At 35.1% G+C, this 15,809-nt stretch overlaps 1 protein-coding gene across 3 annotated transcripts in view; it reads left to right on the forward strand.

The window, feature by feature from the left end:
• LOC145681293 (glutamate [NMDA] receptor subunit 1-like) overlaps window positions 1-15,809 on the forward strand; it is a 132,644-nt gene that overhangs the window by 97,258 nt on the left and 19,577 nt on the right. For all 3 annotated transcript variants that reach the window (XM_081752934.1, XM_081752937.1, XM_081752935.1), the window contains exons 12-14: window positions 4,748-4,905; window positions 9,133-9,367; window positions 12,198-12,346. In XM_081752934.1, the coding sequence (XP_081609060.1) occupies window positions 4,748-4,905; window positions 9,133-9,367; window positions 12,198-12,346 (542 nt within the window). The remainder of the gene's footprint in view (window positions 1-4,747; window positions 4,906-9,132; window positions 9,368-12,197; window positions 12,347-15,809) is intronic.

Genomic DNA, 15,809 nt, shown 5'->3' on the forward strand with positions numbered 1-15,809 from the left:
TGGAATCAGTCAACATCTGGATCTCTATCCTGTTGATCTGCAAGGGGCGTCGAGTTCTCTCTTGACAATGCGTCTTTACGATGATATTCTCCTACACATTCATTCCACTAATTTCAACTTAAGCTCGATGTATCTGCGGTGATTAACCAACAGAATGGTATTCTTGATTTATGGAGCTGGTTGTTTTCCAATGGTGCGATCCGCTTCTCTTGTCGATCCTGTACCTATCCTAACCGTGTGTCGAATACCCCTGTCGATGTGTCCTCCGTGGTTTTGTCTGGTTGTAAAGTGTTGACTTTGGCGTTCAATGAATGGGGAAGTATCAGGCTGTGCGGAAAGGCAAGAAGGAAACTAGTCGTGTTTATTAACAAATATGTGATTACAGAAGCTGTCTGGAAATGTACAATCTTAATAAAAGTTTTGTTCCGATAGATTTTAAAGAGTTCATCATGATTCTGTAGAACATAGTCGCAATTTAATAAAATAATTGAATTTGGCGAAGTAAGTTAAGAGTTTACACAATTATCACATGGTCACTTCACATCTAATACACAGCTACTTCACAATACTGATTACTGTAAGGGTAAAAATCCTGTAAAATTAAGAGATACTTAGCTTGAAACAAGGAAAATTTAACTATAGCATCATACAAAATTCTTGATACGCAAGGTCATTTACTAATATGATTTCTATATATATATATATATACATACTTTACATAGTATAGGATATTTTTATAGTCTTTCATATATGTATTTCAAAACAACACCAACAACGTTTTCGGGGTGATTCCTGACACAAAGAAAGAAGTTCATATAGACTTGATAACGGTATCAACTTTGAAATCATTATTTTTAAATTTATTACAAAGTGATGTTTGTTGCAACAATGCTTACAATTTAAAATAACGAATATTTTAACTGAATAATTCTGTTTGTATGTTAATGTTTTGGTAACAATTTTTAGTACAGTGCAATTAGTTTCCTTTTGTTATATTTTTCTAATGAAGATAAAGTAACAATATTTCAATGTTGCCGTACATGTTACTAGCTAGCGAACCTCAATGTGGTTCGTCTAGACGAATCTCTGGATTGGCCACTTCTCCTCCTTACTTTCTCTTCCACCACTACCTTTTGTGCCAATTATGGGCATTTATCTTTTATCAATACCAAAAATCGAACCCTTGATAAGTTGGTTATGTCCGAAGAGAGACTCATTGAATCCAATAACCTTATAAATTATCATCTCCTCACAGAAACCAATGGAACTCGAACCCCTAGCCTTGTAAAATGGCGATTCCGTCTCAGGGACGTACTGGATTTAACACAATAACCTTATAAAATAGCTTTCCAAATAGGGACAAACAGAAATTGAATCCAGCACATGTTATAACTTATTGGGGAAAGTGCTTAGTTTCACAGCTAGAACTACACAAAAGTATAGAAAAGTTATATTGCATCACGAATTATTTCAAACATGAGAAAATGTGGAGTGGTGGTTCATATCAACGTAAAGTAAATCACACATATGCATCCAAAAATGCATATCTCATCAATGTACAATGACTGTGCAAAGGGATTCCCCAAAGACATATTTCCCAAACATGCCCCCAGCAGAATTCTCAGATATGCTATATCTTAAATGTGGGTCCAAAGTAAACAAGAATGTAAGCCTTGACAGTAGTGAATGCGGAATGCATCGGAATGCATCAATGGACAGTCGAAAGTGTTAGGGAACACCAGCTTCATCGCTTTCCGTATTCGGAATAAAGCGTGATGCGATGTATTGATATTTCATGTTTTTTTTTTCTTTTTTTTTATAAGTATAAGCGTAAAATAATACATCGACTTATTCTCTTTATAATATTTATTGATACATGGTAATATAATAAATCTCTTTCATAGAAATTTACATAGGTGTTATTTTTCTATGTCGGAAACTTATGTAACTATAAGAATAATTTGATGTTTTGATAGCAAAGCTCAGATATCACAGCTCCTTTTCCGAAAATACAATATTGTATGTTGATATTTCAAAATTAGTTCTATTTATTTAATCATGAGTGCGTATATTTATATGTTGAATACAATTTACAAATTTTATTTTCACAAGTGTAATTACTTCATACATGCACATACGAGGTAGTGTTAATATATTTATTTTTAAATAGCAACTTAAACAATTCATGTGATCTTGCTTACGTAAACAATATAGTACTTTTTCTGTCTTCTGATTCGAATGTACTAAAGATTTAACTGTTTCACTGTACTTGATTTAATACTTTTCTAACTATATAATGATAACCAAGAAAGTTCTGTCGCTTTTTCACCCTCCACCTTCGAAAATCTATATGTCACCTAAGACGTATCTGGAAGATCAAAAATAGTCATCATCAGCATCGATGACCTTCTGCCAACATTCTGGAAGACCATGGATTTCGTCGTGGTAGAACTTGGTGGGTTGTGAAGCGAAGAAGGTATCAACTATATTTTGCACCTATACTAGGGATTTCAAGTGGCGTCCTCGAAGGTGATTGTTCAGGGAATAGAGTAGGTGATAATCGGACGGTGCAATGCCCGGGGAGTATGGCGGATGCAACAGTGTTTCCTATCCAAGGCGTAGAATGGTGTCCCGGATCATCCTAGCCACGTGGGGCTTACCGTTATACTGTAACAGGAGGACCCCTTTACGATTCAGAAGCGCTGGCTCCAGAGTTTTGAGTTTTTCATGAACATGGCTCAACTGTTGACAATACACAGTTGCATTGACCAGCTGGTAGCAGTTCCCAATGCACGATGCCGCGAGCAGTCCACCAAACACACAGGAAGACCTTTTGCTGCAGTGCTAGTTTTAGCTGTTTTGGAATCGGTTCGTGGCATGCTAATCAATGATGACTGCGCCGTGGAGCTTCGTAACAGGACTCACTTCTCATTACATGTCAACATCCTGTCCAGTAATGACTCCTTCCTCAGACGAGACAGCAAATAAACACAGGTGTCTGCTCGAGTTGCTTTCTGGCCCGGAGTCAAATCATATGGGATCCATCGACCAAATTTATAGTGCTTCCCAAGTTGACGGAGGTGCTGACGAATGATTTCTCCACTCACACTGAATTGTAGTCCCAGTTCCTCACATTTCTTACCACTGTTCGCTTCAATTACTGCCTGAAGATCTTCATTTTGTACATGTGTTGGTCTTCCAGCACATAGTGCGTCTCGTCACCGTCCTGAAACTTATTAAACCAACGCTGCACTGTTCTCGTAGTCACGACACCTTCACCAAAGGCCTGGCATATCTTCCGCCCTGCTGCAGCGGCTTTTGACCCCAGTTTGAACTCGTACAGCACACATTTCCTTATGACGCTCTGTGGAGATCTCATGTTCACTCTGTCTTTACGCAAGTTCACGGTGTAACTGGACTACCACAACAAGATAATATTTTGGATATACCCTCATCAACAACTGACCTTCGCCTTATCTCCATTCGCATTCAACTCACGGTGTGAGGGCCAATTGAACACAGACCTCCACAAAAAGCGATAGAACTTTCTCGGTTACTTTTATACTTATTGTGAAGTGTGTCTGTAAATATTCTATATATTAATAAACATACATTCTGCAAATTCTCTTTAGCCTTACTTCGTATTTTAATTTACCTCTATGATGTATTCCGTAACTATATTTTTTCTTGATAGATTAAAGCTATTTGCTGGCTTTTTTTTTTACATTTGACTTATTTAATATAGATATTTCAATTCAAGAGCTTCAAAAGATACATTTTTCGTGAAAATGAACATCTCTTGAATAACAATCTAGAAGTAGCGTTTCTTCTGTTTCCTACTGACCTATAGTAATAATGTTAATTATATGTATTTGTTTCTTTAAGTGTGTGTGTTAATGTATGAAGATGTCTGAGAGGTTATAGTTAGAATCACTGAAAAGACTCACAGAATTGATAAGAGTAACACAGAATTAACTTCAGGTTTTTCTTAGTGTTTGTTTTAGTGGTGGATAAAGCGTACAAGATCTGCCGGAAAATAATGTCATAGATTTTATTGTGAAGCTACTGTACGTTGTAGCGCGCTCTATCTGCTGGGATCGATGGTGATGTAAGTCACCTACCAAGAGAGAGCTTGCTCAGCTGTCATCGAGCTCTCGGAGATAAAGAACGGCCGATTTCGTAAACCTCTGTTTCGTTTCTTGTACAAATTGTGATGCAGTAACCTGGACATATCTAACGTGAGAACGCTGCACCAGTCACTCTACAATCCCAACTTGGCTCCCGCAGATTTCTTTTTGGTTTCCATTTTGAACCATCCTGAAAGGACATCATTACAGAACAATTGACGACGCGAAAGCAGCTTGCGAAATAATTTTAAACGCACTTCCTGAACAGGGCGTCCAGGATGCCTTCGCAGATATATCTATGCAGGAGGACGATATTTTGAAGAATTTTAATGTACAGATATTGTTATTCTTACTATTATGTAAATAAATGTTTTTTCATACTTGTAGACATGGTGACATTACTTTCCGAATATACCTTGTACGTGTTATAGAACTGCATCACTTTCTATATATTCCAATAAAAAAATATATTTAAAATACTTAAAATATAGAAATTATTTAACTGTTGTAGACATGAAATTTTGTAAAAATAAATTCTTGTCAGATTCAACAGGTAGTGTTGCAGGCATATACTGTATATTTTCTTTGAAAGAAATCATTATATACGCTTTTCGTTGAAGCTGGTGGTAAAAAGGAGTGGACTGGTCTTATTGGTGAGCTGGTAAATTTAAGGGCGGATATGATAGTTGCTCCACTTACCATTAACCCAGAGAGGGCAGCTTTCATTGAATTCAGCAAACCCTTCAAGTATCAAGGAATAACCATTCTCGAGAAGAAGGTAAGAACTTTTGGTAAATGTAAATTAAATCTTCGATTACTTTCTTTACTTACAATGCTAAGAAAGAGATTTTAGATATAGTTCATTTATCGTAGCCAGAAAGATACTAAAGTTTATAATTTTTAGTGAATAAGGTTTTAATGTCTTTGATTCTGTTAAATTATCATGTTAGAGGCCAGCAGCAGTATTTTTGGTTTCAGAAGCTGAAGGAAGGGGCAAGGTAGCTCAGTGGTTCTACCACTCTCCCGTTTCCTCACACATTTTTATTCTACCATTATACCAATTTTACCAATCATTCATTTTCATCTATTATCTGTTTCCTTTAGCCTAAAAGACATAAGCGTGATACGTTATAATGAAAATTTAATTTTAAATATATAAGTTATCTATATCTATATGTATACCTATCTATCTATCTCTCTCTCTCTCTCTCTCTCTCTATATATATATATATATATATATATATATATATATATATATATATGCATTAAAATATAAACATCCTGGAATTGAAAACCAGAGCGCCCAGAAGTGAGCGCTCTACCATTAAGCTACTGTACCGTCTTTATATGAGGTAGTTCAAATTCAGAATATCTTTTTTTTGTTGTTGTTGTTGTTGTTGTTGTTGTTGTTAAATTTCATGTACCCAGATACGTTTTAATTAAAGTTTTAGAATAAGGTTATTTTATTGAGATGTTTCAGCTGAGCTGGAAGTCCAGATATTTAGGAAATTTACTTGTTTGAATATACCTATATTGTATCATATTACAGCATCATGTATTGTCGGCACAATAAAACTCATTTAAAAGATATTCATAATCAGATTTCAGATAACTATATTTTAGAATCGAAATTCCATGACAAACTTTTATTTTAAAGACAGCAGGGGGAAGGATACTGGATACCGGGTTGAAAAAAATGGTTATTTGGTCACAGTTTTGATGGTGGTTTTATTATTATTATTATTATTATTATTATTATTATTATTATTATTATTATTATTATTATTATTATTATTATTATTATTATTATTATTATTAAAAGTACGTGTCAAGACCAGTAGCGTAATATTTTCCATAAGTAGAAGTTTTGCTTTGTATATACTCAAACACAAACAAATTATTTGCTGAGCAAAACAATATATTCACATAAAAAACTACATACGTGTTAGTTGGCGAAACTGTAACACGTATGTAGTTTTTTATGTGAATATATTGTTTTGCTCAGCAAATAGTTTGTGTTTCGGTAGCGTAAGCAATCGAAGGTTACCGTTTTCTTTCTATCCCCTTTCTACAAGATACTATGGAAAAATAAAAATTTACCTTGTTAAAATATGAATACAAAAATCCCGCATGTACTGAAGTGACGTGCATTTAGTGTGTAGCCCTGATGAATTCTGTTTTCGCCACTAGTTGAGACCTGTTACTTGTTTCTATTATTAAGAGGACAGTGTTAAGAATGTATTATGTGGTACGCTGTTTTTACAGTATAAGCGAAACAAGTAAACACCATTAACAAACAAGAAAAAAAAAACGAAAGAAACGTGGTTTTGTTTTGTGATACATGAAACCCTTTGTATTTAACCTCTTCACGGATATTTATCGGGAAAATAATGCGATTTTTTTTTTCACGAAGAAGAGTGCAAACTGAAGGTAAATAAAAACAAGTGCTTCAGAATATTATTTTTACTTACGTTCAGTTCGCACTCTTCTTCGTGAAAAAAAAATCGCATTATTTTCCCGATAAATATGTTGCATCATTTGATGCCATATCCATGAAGTGGTTAAAATTATCCATTTAGATTTAAGTAGCGACTGCCTCAAAGGTATCTATTTTGGTGGGCGCCACGTTATCCAAAAAGGTTCTGTATTTAAGTTTTATTTCTGTAGATTATTCAGCTCAAAATCTTTTGTCGTCGTGAATCCTGTCGAGGATTTGAAGCTTACAATATATAAAACCATAATCATGCCTGTTGTGTTGTATGATTGCGAAACATAGTCGTTTACGCTGAGAAAAGAACGTAGACTGAAAGTATTTGAGAACAAGATGCTGAGACGAATATTCGGACCCAAGAGTAACGGAAATGGGGAATGGCGGAAACTTCATAACGAGGAACTACATAATTTATACGGTCTACCCAACATTGTTAGGGTCATGAAGTTTAGGAGGCTTAGGTGGGCAGATCATGTAGCTAGGATGTAAGAAAGTAGGAACGCTTTCAAAGTTTTAACTGGAAAATAAATCGGAAAACGACCATTAGGAAGACCTAGGCGCAAATGGGAGGATAATATTAAGATTGATCTCGTAGAAATAAGAATACAAAATAGAAACTGGAATCAAATGGCTAAGGATAGAAGTCAGTGGAGAGCTTTTGTGAACGCGGCATTGAACCTTCGGGTAGGCCATAGAGTTGTACTCCAAGTATTTATGGGCCGCGGTGGTTCAATGGTAGAGCGTTCACTCCTGGCGCATTGGGTTCTTGGTTCGATCTCAGCTCGCACCACGTGAACTTTGTGATGGACAAACATCGTGTGCGTTGGTTTTCTCGGGGTTCTCCCGTTTCCTCCCACTTTATTGATTCCACCACTTCATTATATCTCATCATCACCGCCTCCTTTAGCCTAGCCGGCATAACCGTGGGACGTAAAACTTAAAGATTTCATTTCATGTTTTTCAAGTGTTTAGTTGCTTACCTAATAACAAATCATCTATTATAAAATGTAGATATAATGCCAAAAACATAATCTTCTACGCAGTAATCAATGTTTATATAAACAATGCAATATTATCTATTATTCTGTAATATTCACAGATCCTTCTATTTTGTAGATAATATATAGACTGAGATAGGTTCAATCAAAACCAATTATAAGCACAAATACGAGCCTCAGTTCAGATTTGAAACAATTAATAAATATACAAGAAACCCTAATAACAGAATCATACACAAACGCAATGCTTTGCAATCAGATTAACTATGTGATAGAGTGTGTCATACTCTTCACCCTAAACAGTTTCTTGTTCTTCTATCTTTCTTTGGCTGCCAATGTTACGTGGAGAGTTTTAACTTCAGTTACTGTAATAATGTGCAAAGCGTATTGGTTCTTTGTTTGGAGGTGAACATCGCTTTCTAGTATCGAAGTTAAATGAGAAAAGTTTAACTAGGATTCAAATCACATGTACTCTAACTTGGAATCGAATCTTTACTGAGTGTACCAGAAGTAGTGACTTACTTTTGAGTGATCAGTACATTTGTATTATAAACAAGAATGGTCTGAAACAAAATTGTAGGTACAGAGGAATGATGTAAAAATCAAGTGCTTTACAGTATCTGATCCCTATTTTCCTTTTGGAGGTCCACCTGGCGGCCATTAACATCGATGCATGCCTGCATCCGGAGACGCACATTTCTACATGCATCTAGGTACATCTGAACAGGAATGCTATTGAATTCCTCGGTGATTCGCGCTGTCAATTCTGCAACACTGTTTAAGGGTTTTGCATATACCGTATCCTTCAAATGTCCCAATAGGAAAAAGTCGGGAGAGGTGAGATCTGGTGACCGTGCCGGCCATTCCATTGTTCCCGACGACCAATGCATTGCCCAGGGAACGTGTTATTCAAAAAGTCACGGACAACCCGGGCAAAGTGTGGTGGAGTACAGTCTTGAGGCGCAGTTTCAGATTCTTGAGAACCCTGACAATGGATGACTTCGGGATATACAGGGTAAGGGACAACTGTCGAATCGATTTCGACTTTTGTGATGACCTTGTAAGTTTTGCCTGTATTCGAGGCGTATTTACGGGATTGTTGACAGACCTAGGCCTACCTGGCCTCTAGGCGTCAATTACACTATCAGTGGTATCGAAGGCTTTGTTTACCTTTGTTATTGTCTTCCGCTATGGTGCAGGATCACCGTACAGCTTTTTCATTTGTCAGTTTACTTCCGTAACGTCGTGTCTCAGAAAATAGGCGAACGCATTGGAACGTTTCTCAAGCGTCAGGTAATCCGCCATCTTGTAGTGTTGCCAAATGAAAAAAGAAAACCACAACACAAACAAAACAAAAAACAAACGAACAACAACATTAATCATACAGCCTAATCTCCGCACCTAACAACACGTGATCACTACTTCTGGGGTACCCTGTAGATACTTTTGTGATTTTAAAGTGCAAAACAAAAAAGATTCATTATTATTAATCTGTGTCTTTGCTTTCTCTTTATAGCCTTCTCGATCCTCCACGCTGGTATCATTCTTACAACCCTTCAGTAACACGCTGTGGATTCTTGTAATGGTGTCCGTACATGTCGTAGCGTTAGTGTTGTATCTGCTGGATCGGTTCTCTCCGTTCGGCCGTTTCAAATTAGCCAATACTGACGGAACAGAAGAAGATGCTCTTAATCTCTCCAGTGCCATCTGGTTCGCGTGGGGAGTTCTTCTTAACAGTGGAATAGGAGAAGGTATATAAATACAATATTGGGTTTATTAACTCTCAGTTGATGTAAATCTCAAAATCTCACAGGTGAAAAAAATTGCCTGGACAAAACCTCGATGTCCAAAATCTCACAGGATGAAACCTCACCAGGAAAAAAACTTTGCCATAAGCATTATATATATATATATATACAGTAAAACCTGCCTTCAACGGACCCTTTATTAAACGGAAAACTGTCTTAAAGGGAAATATTTCATGGTCCCATGGATTTTGGAGTAAAAGACATGTAAAAGTCCCTTCATTAAGCGGAAACTGTGTTATGCGGACAACGGAAAGCAAAATAAACCTTTAACGGAAAATTCTGAGTTTCAGACTACATCGTTTAGAAAATTTTTAAACATCCTGTGAGAGGGTAAACATATACTGTCTGCGATAAATACTTCGTTCTTTTGTTAAATTTTTATGGACAGTGTTGACCTTCGTCAGTCACTACTCATATTCAGCTCCCACAATTTTTCGCTAGTCCTACGTAGCATGTCAGCTGTCAGTCTTCTTTGTAGGCGTACTTCTGTTCCGCTTGTGTAGCAACTAGCGACAGCGAACAAAAATGAGAAGAAAACTGACAAAACAAAGTTCTGGAAAAAAGGAATTGAGGTAAAGCAGAAGTTATATATCTCCATCACGTTTCGTGAAAACAAGGAGGAAAGAGTTCAGAGGACTTTCAAAATTCCAGAGAAAGCTTTTCTGTGTCCTGAAGTATACCGCAGCCAAGTAGTAGCAATGTATGCAAAAAATCCTGCTTGACTATTGGGAAAAATAAAGGAAAGTGTGCACAGCATATTTTGTCTTTATTTTAAGTTTTTTTTTGGGGGGGGTATTAATCCGTAAAAGGAAAAAGTACTGTAATTGAACAAGTTGCGTACATCAATATATTTTCTCATTATGTCCGTTATAAGCATATATATATATATATATTTTAACGGAAAGGTCTATCTCCATTAAGCGGAAACCTGTCTTTAACGGAAATTTTTGCGAGTCCCGCTCGATTCCGCTGAAGACAGGTTTCACTGTATATATATATATATATATATATATATATATATATATATATATATATATATATATATATATATATATATATATATATATATCAAAAGTCCTGAGCCATAGCCAACTCCGTTATGGGTGAAGATATAAAAAGGTGAAAAGAAAAGAAAATTGAAGGAAATAAGTGATTTTCAATCTAAAATTGTGAATTTTTTTTGCAACCACACCAGCCGTTTGATTCCTACGTTAAATAACAAAGCATTGTTTCTAATTAACTAACTATTCGATCGGAACATGAGGACATGCAAAAATGACATGGGGAACTACACATTCTGTGTGAGAGAGTTTATAATACCTTGAATTTGTTTCTCAACAATGCTTTATAGTTGAAATGGTGACTTAGAATTCATTTTCCAATAATGCCTTATTGTTGATATGGTAATCTTGAATTCATTTTCCAACAATCCTCTATTGTTAATATGGTGACCTTGAATTCATTTCCCAATAGTGATCTATTATTGATATGGTGACCTTGAATTCATTTTCTAACAATGTTCTATTGTTGATATGGTAACTTTGAATTCATTTCCCAACAATGCTTTATTGTTAATGTGGGGGCCCAAAGTATCAGCCTGCTGAATTGGCAACTCTGCGTTTTCATTTAACATAGGGTGCCTCATGTTCGAAAAATTAAACTATTTTAGATTGAAAATCACCTATTTCCAAAAACTTCCCTGTTTTTCCTTTTTGCTGTATCTTTACTGATAACGAACTTGAGCTATGGTCCTGGACTTTTGACACGCCCTGTATATTGAAAACTCTTATTCTCACACTAGTTTCATGACCTCACTCTTACTTCCTCGCACCTCACACGGTATTGTACTCGGGAGTGTCGCCCTCTTAAGTTTGAATACCTAAGGTTGAGGGCAAAATGCAAGTTAGTATAGACGAAAACGTGTTTACTAATATATTTAGGCGATAAATATGAAAAAGCGTATTTGACATACATATTATATGTACAGAGTTTACTCAGAATTCGTGAAAGAGGGAAATGACATGATAATTATTTAACAGACCGCATGATTCCGTTCGAAAAGAAAACAAATTTTCCATTTGAATGTCGTAAAAAAAAAAAAAAAAAAAAATTGCATCCGCATCGGCCTCGTCCATGCTGTTTAAGTGATTGTCATTGGATGATGGGACACAGTGGTATTTGTCGCCTCGTTTATTTTTAACTTTAACATTAAATGCGATAGGCATGTATGTGCATGTAAAGACATATAGACATATAGCAATATATTGAATATTCTGCGCTGAAAAAGTTGTTATGGCAAGGTTCTGCCCTAGACAGATTTTGCAGCGACGTTCTGACAGGGGATTTTTTGACCTGTGAGGTTTTGTACCCAAACCGCGATCCCGTCGAAACATTAAATGTTTTTCTGAGGACTATTTTGGATTGTGCTTTTGTATTTGAACACCAATATTAAAAAAAAAAGATACGCTCGAAGCGTACCATATTATATGTTTTATTGATGATTATTTTGGATTGTGCTTTTATATTTGATCACTAATAATTATGAGACATTTTAGGAGATATACTCGAACCATTCCATATTAAATGTTTTTCAGAACTATTTTGGTTTCTGCTTTTATATTTGAGCACCCATACGTATGGGATATTTTATGAGATACGCTCGAAGCGTTTCATATTAAATGTTTTTTTAAGGACTATTTTAGTATGTGCTCTTATATTTAAGCTTCAATAATTATGAGACATTTTATGAGATGTGTTTGTAATGTATTTTTAGGTACCCCTCGCAGCTTTTCTGCTCGTGTGCTAGGAATGGTGTGGGCTGGCTTCGCTATGATCATCGTTGCTTCTTACACTGCTAACTTGGCTGCGTTCTTGGTGCTCGAACGACCCAAAACAAAGCTCACAGGAATCAATGATGCAAGAGTAAGTTAAGGAAGTATAAGTATTCGTAACTTACTTATCAAACTACAATATTTACTTGTTATTGATATTCTATAACTTATTATACTTGATGCTGATCGTCAGTTGAAAACTCTTTGATGGAAATATTTAGAACAGACATCAAACGAGATTTCTTGGGCGAAATCTTTGAATTTAATTGTTTTCGAACAAAAGTAAACCTTTTTCTATCATTCTCGCCCAATAATTTTCTTTGAACTATCTTTGATCCTATAAAAAATGAAAAAGTGAATGACTGAACCGGGATTCGAACCCGGGATCCTCGGCGTACCGTGCCGATGCGAGAATCTATGTGGCTGGTCTGGAAAGCGGACTAAGTTTCGTAATGGTTAACGCATCGGCACGGTACTCCAAACATCCCGGGTTCGATTCTTGGTCCAGTCATCCATTTTTCACTCTTTGTATATCATTAAATTCGCACCAACAAATGATTTGATGCGTTAAAAATTCGGTTGTTTCCTTCTTCCATTAATATACAATATCTTTGATCCTGTATGGGTCTAATATTTTATGTAAAGATAGAACATCCAAAATTAATCTTCTCTGTTCTAAGGAAAATAAGTTGAAATCTAGAAAGTTGACTCATATTGTAGTAAGTTTGGATCTGTGTAAAGGTCAGAAGTCTTAAAAATTATAATAACTATAATGAAATTACCTTTATTTCAATGTTGCTAATGTATTTGATATAATACTAGTTCAAAATTGGTAAACCCATTCCCATTGTGGTGTAACGTATATAGAGTAATGCAGCTTTGGATAAAGCCAGTTTTGAAATGTTACCCAAATTTATGATCATATCTATACATTTTTGCAAGTTTTATTTAATAATAATAATAATAATAATAATAATAATAATAATAATAATAATAATAATAATAATAATAATAATAATAATAATAATATTGATTAACATTTGAATAATGTGGCGAGTAACAAGAGTACCGCTGTAGAAGAATACCAGATATTAATTGTGATTACAAGTAAAAGTTCGAGTAAAGTGTAGAGATTAAACAGATGAAAGGAACTCTTTCATGTAAAAGTGTAGTCCATCGAAGTAACCAGTAAAAGGTTAAAAGTCATATGGTATTTGACGATGTTGCATTGAATTGTTATTTCGTTAGCGACTCGATTAATTCTATTATTCTAATTTATGTAATTATTCATCTCTGTCTTTCATTAGTACTCAATTATTTCAGTTCTAAATTATAAACAAGTTTCATTCTTTACACTGTAGATTTCTAAAAATGTGTGGTGGATTGGAAATTTTAGCTTAATACAGATAAAATGTAATGTATATATATATATATATATATATATATATATATATATATATATATAGACAGTATGTTAATGAACAATACCGACAAACTGAGAGAGATATACACAGACTGATTTCCTCACATCAAAATAAGAGAGAAAGTTCATATGGACCTATGGCGGAAAGTGCATAGTTTCAGAGGTAGGGCAGTCCCAAATTGCGGAAAAAAAAAAACAAATTTCAACAGGCCCTATTTCGAATTCCAGACACTGTGGATGGTATTTTTTACCAGCGTAAAGGAAGCCAGGCATACACAATCCTAAAAAGCATATTTGATGAATTTTCAATAGGTGTACAGGGTGTTCCCTATAGGATGTAATTCTCAGATATGCTCTCAATAGAATTTTCAGATATACCCTGGTTTCAAGGAGGGTTCAAAATAGGCAGGAGGTAAGCCTTGACAACAATGCATCCCTTTACCAAGGCAAGCATCGTTAGACAATAATGAAAGTCTAGCACCTGTAGTAAGAGACATTAGCAATAACGTATGCAAGACCCTTGATACATACTCCAATATTAACGCAGAGTGTGGTAGTGTAGGAGTAGATCATATTGATAGGATTAGCTTGATACAAAGGGCAAGTAGTTCAATCTATAAAGCAGAAGATTGTAATAACATAACTGAAAATGCTCAAAAGATAGAACGACGGAAGAGAATGCGTAAGATGTTATCCGATGATTTTTTATGGTAGGAAATACTGACTCTTTACACCTTCTTTTTCATAATGTGCAAGGTTTAGGGAACAAAATTGATCTTCTGGAGGTATTGTTGGAAAGCGACTTCTCAAATGTACAGCTTCTTTGTATATGTGAGCACTGGTTAGATGCAAATATCGTTAATATGGTTAGTTTAAACGGTTTTAATATTATTACTCACTACTCTCGTACAATAAAAAGTCGAGGTGGTGTCGCAATTTTTGCTCGCTCTTATATACATGCAACTGAGATTGACGTTCGGAATTTTTGCGTCGAAATGCATTGCGAGGTAGTCGCATCAAAACTTCAAGAGTTAAATATTTGTATTGTGTGTATCTATAGGACCCCTTCTGGTGATTTAGGAATTTTCTTTAAAAATTTTGAGAAACTTCTAGCGAACTTACGTAGAAAATTTAGTAGTGTAGTTATCTGTGGGGATATAAACATAGATTGGTTAAAGAATTCAACTGATAAATCTAAGTTTCAAGATATGTTAAATTTATATGAACTACAAACTATTATTAACGTACCTACTCGTCAAGGAAAGACAGCTATCGACCAAATTATTATTCCAAAAAATAATCTTAAATGTTTGTTTGAAGTTACTGAACTTGGATTTTCTGATCATGAAGCCATTTATTGTAGAATACCTACCGAGAGAATAGTGAAGGGAAGTCCGAAACCGATAACGAGAACAACCAGATTATTTTCAACGGAAAATATAAATTATTTTTGTTTTCTATTATCTCGTGAATCTTGGAATCCCTTGTACGACTTACCTAGTGCTAATGACAACTTCAATTATTTTGTTGATGTTTTCTTACATAATTTTAACATAGCATTTCCATTACAGTTACGGAAAGATCTTAATAACATGAAAAAGTGGGTCACACAAGGAATAAAAGTTTCAAAGCAAAAGCTTATATATTATCATAAACTTAAGAAAACCTGTGTTAATTTACCAGCTAAAGTTATTTCCCATATAAAAACATACAAAAGAATATATCAGAATGTTATTCGAACAGCCAAAAGAATCCACAATGACACTATAATACACGGATACAAAAACAAAATGAAAGGTGCGTGGAACGTAATAAACAATTCATCAAAGACTGTTCCAATGCGCGAAATATCACAAGTTAATTATAGAAATAATTCTTTTGCTGATCCTGCTGCCATTACTGAAGTCTTTAATCAGTATTTTCTTAATACGAATTTACCACCTGGAAAGTTGGATCTCGCTGTAGAGTCAAATATTCCATGCAACAAACATAGTATGTATGTAACTCCGGTAACTGAAGAAGAATTGTTGGACTGTATCAAAAGGCTTTCTAGTACCCGTTCTGCAGGTATAGATGAAGTCCCATCCCTAATTATAAAAAAGAGTGCGCATTTAATAGTGAAACAACTATG

The sequence above is a fragment of the Thermobia domestica genome, chromosome 3 (genome assembly GCF_964235325.1).
Source record: "Thermobia domestica chromosome 3, izTheDome1.hap1.1, whole genome shotgun sequence".
Lineage (NCBI taxonomy): Eukaryota > Metazoa > Arthropoda > Insecta > Zygentoma > Lepismatidae > Thermobia > Thermobia domestica.